This window comes from Gallinula chloropus, assembly GCF_964237585.1.
Source record: "Gallinula chloropus genome assembly, chromosome: 16".
Lineage (NCBI taxonomy): Eukaryota > Metazoa > Chordata > Aves > Gruiformes > Rallidae > Gallinula > Gallinula chloropus.
Window position 1 is genome coordinate 15469747 of NC_140101.1, and position 5978 is coordinate 15475724.

At 57.7% G+C, this 5978-nt stretch overlaps 1 protein-coding gene across 1 annotated transcript in view; it reads left to right on the plus strand.

Moving 5' to 3' along the window:
* Positions 1 to 460: 460 nt before the first annotated feature.
* AAR2 (AAR2 splicing factor) overlaps positions 461 to 5978 on the plus strand; it is a gene marked incomplete at its 5' end in the record, with an annotated part of 7826 nt that continues 2308 nt past the window's right edge. Inside the window, 2 exons of the mRNA XM_084271670.1 lie at positions 461 to 1220; positions 2610 to 2839. Coding sequence (XP_084127796.1) covers positions 461 to 1220; positions 2610 to 2839 — 990 coding nt within the window. The remainder of the gene's footprint in view (positions 1221 to 2609; positions 2840 to 5978) is intronic.

Sequence of the window (5978 nt, forward strand, 5' to 3'; positions counted from 1 at the left end):
GCTGTGTCTGTCTGTCCTGCTACAGGGCTGTGTCCGTCTGTCCCGCCGCGGGGCTGTGTCCGTCTGTCCCGCCGCGGGGCTCTGGTCGCCTGGCTGGGAGGGTTGGGGGCACAGGGGAACCCCGCGGGAGTCGGGAGGGTGCGAGACCGGCGTCGGGGGCCTCTGGCTCTGTGCGGAGCAGCCCTGGAGATCCCGACAGGGAAAGGGGGGGTGGGGGGGGACCTGGGGAGCGGCGACACAGGGCCCGGCTGCCTGCGGGGAGGGACGGGGCAGCGCCTCGGGCCGGGAGGGATCCCCGCTCCTGCCGCGCCCGGAACCTCCGCGCCTGGAACCGCCGCGTCCGGCACCACCGGGCGCCGCCCGGGCGCTTTTCGGAGAGGACCGGAGGGGCGGGGGCCGGGCTGGGGCTGTCGGCTGCGGGGGCCTGGCCTGTCCCGGCTTCCCTTGCCCTGCGCTGGCCATGGCGGCCCCGCGGATGGATCCCGAGCTGGCCCGGCAGCTCTTCTCGGAGGGCGCGGCGGTGGTGGTGCTGGGCGTGCCGCAGGGCACCGAGTTCGGCATCGACTACAGCACCTGGGCCGTGGGGCCCAAGTTCCGCGGGGTCAAGATGATCCCGCCGGGCCTCCACTTCCTGCACTGCAGCGCGGGGCGGGCGGGCGGCGGCCGGGAGGAGACGGGGCCCCGCACCGGCTTCTTCCTCAGCCTGCAGCGGCGGGAGGTGCGGCTGCTGCGCTGGGACGCGGCGGGCGAGGCCGTGGTCCCGGCGCCGGCGGCGGCGGAGGAGGCCGAGGCCCTCCGGGAGAACCTGCGGGAGATGGACCCGTTCCTCGGGCCCTACCCCTACGAGAGCCTGAAGAAGTGGGTCTCCCTCACCAGCTTCATCAGCGAGGCGGCCATGAGGAAGCTGCAGCCGGAGAGCGGGCGGATCTGCGCCTTCTCCGAGGTGCTGCCGGTCCTGGCCGGGCGGCACACGAGGGACCGGGCGGAGCAGGACCTGCCGCCCCTGGGCTCCGAGTGCCGGAGCTACGCGGAAGGGCTGGCGCGGCTGCCGCAGATGAAGCCCAAAGCCGGCACCGAGATCAGGTTCACGGAGCTGCCCAAGCGGACGTACCCCAGCGGCGCCACCCCCGAGGAGGTGACCCGGCACAGCATGGACCTCAGCTACGCCCTGGAGAAGGTGATCCGCCAGCGCTACGCCAGCCAGCCTCTGGAACTGCTGGGTGAGTGGCCCGCGGGTGGCTGGGGGAAGGGAGGCCTTTCTCTGCCAAACCAGAGCCCAGCCTGAAAGCTGTGGCCATTCCCCAGCTGCCCGAGGCGTCTCGGACCTGTGTGACCCCACAGCACAGAGGTCTGAGGGGTTTGGGTCAGCTGCAGGGCCCGTGCCGGCTGATCCAGCTGACATGGCACTTGGTTCTGGAGCTGCCAGGCACCCACCTTCATGCCTGTCACCCCTGGGTGCTGTGCTGGGAGCCCAGGTTGCCTCAAGGTAAGTAAGTGGCCTCAGACTGCACCTCATGCTCAGGGGACCTGTCACTTGGCACCCTGCCTGTTGATGAACCTCTGGGGACAGAGCTTATGGAGTCCTGGGAGCACTGAATTGTGCTGAACATTATGATTTCCAGGCTCCTGCTCCTGTTCCAGAGGTGAGGAGCTGTTGGGTCTCCATCAGGCGGTTCCCCTGCCTGGCTGGAGCGCTGTGGCTCTGCTGTGTGCTGCTGGCCACTCTCCCTGGCAGTGCTTCAGGTAGGCCAGCCCTGACACACAGCACGGGCTGTGGCTGCTGGCTGCAGGGTCTTAATTGCTCAGCAGCCTTTCTTGACATGTCGTGATAGGAAGAAGCATCAAAGTCCTGAAGTGTGGTTTTGTTTGGTGGCAGGGAGGAGAGAGGGCTTGGGAACCCAGATGAGCCAGAGCCTTGAGGCTTCAGAGCTTTCAGATAAGCTTTTGGGTTTCCCTTCTTCATTTTTTCTATATTACACAGTTCAGCAATTTCTTCTCTGTCAAAATTATCAAAGGTGGCTCCAGGATACACACAGAACAAATCACCTTAAGAAGTGCCAACCCTCTCATTCTAGCAAAATAGCTGCTGCTAAAGTGTCCAGTGAGAAGAGGTTAATCCACAAGCCAAAATCACCTGTTAATGTACTGCTCAGCCCTGCCAGCATTCCCACAGCCTTGGCATTCAGGGGCAGCAGCATCTGTGCTCCTGTGTGGCCCTGGAAATCCGGGCACAAGGCAGAGGGGACGCCTGCAGAAAGTCTGACTTCTTCCTGAGAGTCGCATCGAGAACACGGACAGCGGGAGGCTGCAGGTGGCTGTGTGCCCTGCTGCTGGGCAGTCACTCTCCAGAGCTGATAACTGTAGGTACAGAGGGAGCTGCCTGCTGTCCTTTGCTCTGTTTTCCAACTGCAGAGCAGCCTGTTGGGAGGCAGTGTTTGGAGCATTGATTGCTGTCAGCAGAATGGCTGGGAGGGCAGAACGTGCTTGCGAATGGCAAACCCTGAGTCTGACTCAGTCACTGCAGAGCCCGTGGGAGGACACGTGCCCTGGGCTTGGGTCTCCTCCTGACCTGTGTTGTGCTTTGTTTCCCCTCTGCTGACCATGCACAGCTGAGTTGCAGTTTGCTTTCATCTGCTTCCTGATCGGGAACGTCTACGATGCGTTTGAGCACTGGAAAAGACTCTTAAACATCCTGTGCCGGGCTGAAGAGGCCATAGGGAAGTACCAAGACCTTTACATCAACCTCATTTCTGTGCTGTACCACCAGCTCAGTGAAATCCCAGCTGATTTCTTTGTGGACATTGTCTCCCAGGACAACTTTTTAACCAGCACTTTACAGGTAACTCTCTTGGCAAAGGGGGGTGGGGGGAGAGGGCCCACAGCACATCGGAGCAGGCGCAGGGAGAAGCTGCAGGAGGAGTTGAGCTGTGTGGCTGACCCTGGCTGAGCACAGGCAGGTTTTCTTCCCCCTTTCCCCTGTGTTATTTACAAAGCATTGCCCTTTGGCTGGAGAGCTGTCAGGCAGAGAAGGACCTGGGGGTGTTGGGTGGCTGCAGGCTGAATATGAGCCAGCAGTGTGTCCAGGCAGCCAGGAAGGCCAATGGCATCCTGGCTTGTGTCAGAAATAGTGTGGCCAGTAGGTCTGGGGAGGTGATTGTGCCCCTGAACTGGGCACTGGTGAGGCTGAACCTCAAGTGCTGGGTCCAGTTCTGGGCCCCTCACATAAGAAGGACAATGAGGTCCTGGAGCGAGTCCAGAGAAGGGCAACCAGGCTGGGGAAGGGGCTGGAGGGCAAATCCTCTGAGGAGCAGCTGAGGGAGCTGGGGGTGTTCAGCCTGGAGAAGAGGAGGCTGAGGGGAGACCTTCTCCCCACCTCCACTGCCCTGCCAGGAGGGTGCAGAGAGGTGGGCGATGGTCTCTTCAGCCAGGGGACAGGAGATGGGACAAGGGGCAATGGGCTCAAGCTGCCCCAGGGCAGGGTCAGAGCAGATGGGAGGGAAAAGTTCTTCCCTGGCAGAGTTGTGGGGCTGTGGCACAGGCTGCCCAGGGAGGGGCTGAGTCCCCAGCCCTGTGTGTGTTCAGAAAAAGGGGAGATGAGGTACTTAGGGATCTGGTTCAGCTTAGGATGGGAATGGTTGGACTTGATGATCTTAAAGGTCTTTTCCAACCTTGTGATTCCTCCAGATAGCACCAAAAGCAGCCTGCTTCTCTGGAGCTCTGCAGTGATGAGTTTAATACCATCAGGCTCTGGCAGCATACTTTCCCTAAAAATTTCTAAGCCCTCCAGCTACCTTAGGCTACAAGAGACACTGAGCAAGTGCCAGATGATGTCTGTTTGATTATTTTTTCCCCAAAATGCCATTCATTCTTAAAAAGCCCAAGCCACAAGACTGGAATAGGAGACTGATGGATGGTGCTGATTTTGTGTTGAACTGGAATGTTATGCTTAGCACGTTGCAGTGAAACCTCATTGAGCACTGGCAGTATTTAAGAAGCTTTTCCCATTCCTGTTAGCCTTAAGCAAAGCTGAAGATCTCCTATCATCAAGTTCTTATTCAGAGGGAATATAGGGTTAGTCCAAACTGCAGGAAACTCTCCTTCTGCTGAGACATGGGCAGATCTGTGATTCCACAGAGCAGAGCCTGTTACTCTGGCTGGTTGTGACCACCTAACAGCTCAGTGGGCAAAGCAAGGAAAACCTGGGGAGGGGAAAAAGCCAAACCCAGATTGACCCTGAAGCTCAGCAATGGAAACTCCATCCCCCTGGAAACAGCTGTAGGTTTTGTTGCAGGTGCTCAACACAGGTTGGTATCTGCCTCCTTTCCCAGGGAAAGTTTTCTGCTTGTAGCTCCAAGTTCTTGCTGCAGCTTTGGGGAGAGGAGAGGTGTTTGGTTTTCATCTGCTGGGGGAAAAGTCAGGGGAAGCCTTGCTTTAAGAAGGGATTTCTTCACTTGGAGTTTGCACTGATATTTGATTGGATTTTTGGTGGTGGTTTCTCCCCATCCCAGGACTGGAGACATGGAGCTCTGTGTGCAGCACACACTTTGCAGCACAGAGAATGTGTCAACCAGCTGTTCTTCCCATTGATGGGAATTTTGGGAGGACCCTGTCTTGCTGGTTGTCTTTCCTTTTTGGATACCTGAGTCCTGCACACCCTTGGGTCTCATCAGTCTTGGGTTTTGGCTTTGCTTTTCCTTAGGCAGCAGCAGCCTTTATGTGGCCTTGCTGGCTTCAGTGACCATTGTTAAGCCCTAGCAGGAGTCCCCACACTCCTAGTAGCAAAGAAGATACTTGAACTAAACCTCTCCTTGCTAGAAGTGCTCTGTTTCTCTCACTGAAACAGAGCCAGGGAGCCTCAGGGACTCTGCTCACCCACTCAGATGCAGCTGTCAGAGGTTGCTGGCCATGGGCAGGAGGGTGGCAGGGAGCAGAGCACGGTGTGTGCAGGGGTAGGGGATGGCCTCTGGTAGCTTCTGCTCAGCCTCAAGCACAGCAGCTTTGTTTGTGGAGCTTTATCTGAGTTGGGAAGAGTGCAGTGTAACCCTGCTGGATGCACAGCCCCTGACAGGGCTGAAAGGGGGGGAAAAATAGAGATGAAGAACCTCATTTAATGTGCAGCTGCTGGAGGAGAAGTGGGAAGCATGGTCTTTGAATCTTTTTCCTTCCTTTATTTTAATAGCAGCCTGGCTGCCTAGGAGGGGCCTGTTCAAAGGGCTGGTTGCACAGCACAATGAACAAGGAGAAGGCAAAGGATGATAAGCAAAGTGATGAACCTGGCTGCTCCCTGGCAGCCTGTACCCAGCTGTCAGTGGGTCTCCCCCAGATAAGAGCATGCCTTTTCCCACAGGGTTTTCCCTTCACCACCCTCATGCACTGATGGGTTTTTTTTCCCCCTTTGCCTTTGAAATACAAATTTCTTCCTTTGGAACTGAATTCTGGCTCCTGAGCTCAGGAGAGGAGTGGAAGCAGGCTGGTGAGAGCTGGGCTCAGAGGAGAGATGCCCTGTGGAATCATACAGAGCTGCTTTGCCTCTCAGAGCACCAGCAGCAGCTGTGGTTCTGCCCATAGATCTGGTGTGTTTGGGTGATGGAGGGAGCTGCCCTTAGCAGTCAGTCTGGATTTCAGTGCCCTGGCTGTGCCAGGGATACCCAGGCTCTTTGCAGAGAGCTCCCATTCCTCTCTTCCCTTCAGAGCCAGTTTATTAAGTTTCCTCTCTTTCCCAAGGTGTTGGTGATAGCAGGGTACACTGATACTTTTGGGGAACCTCCTGGTCTCACCACCCATGAAAAAGGCAGTTGTAGGTACCTGCTGGCTGTAAAACTGACTGTGTGGCAAAGGAAAACTGATTCCCCCCCCTCTCTCTTTCTCCCCCCCCCCCCTCTTTCTTGCCCCCCTCTTTCTTGCCCCCCTCTTTCTTGCCCCCCCTCTTTCTTGCCCCTCCTCTTTCTTGCCCCCCTCTTTCTTGCCCCCCCTTTCTT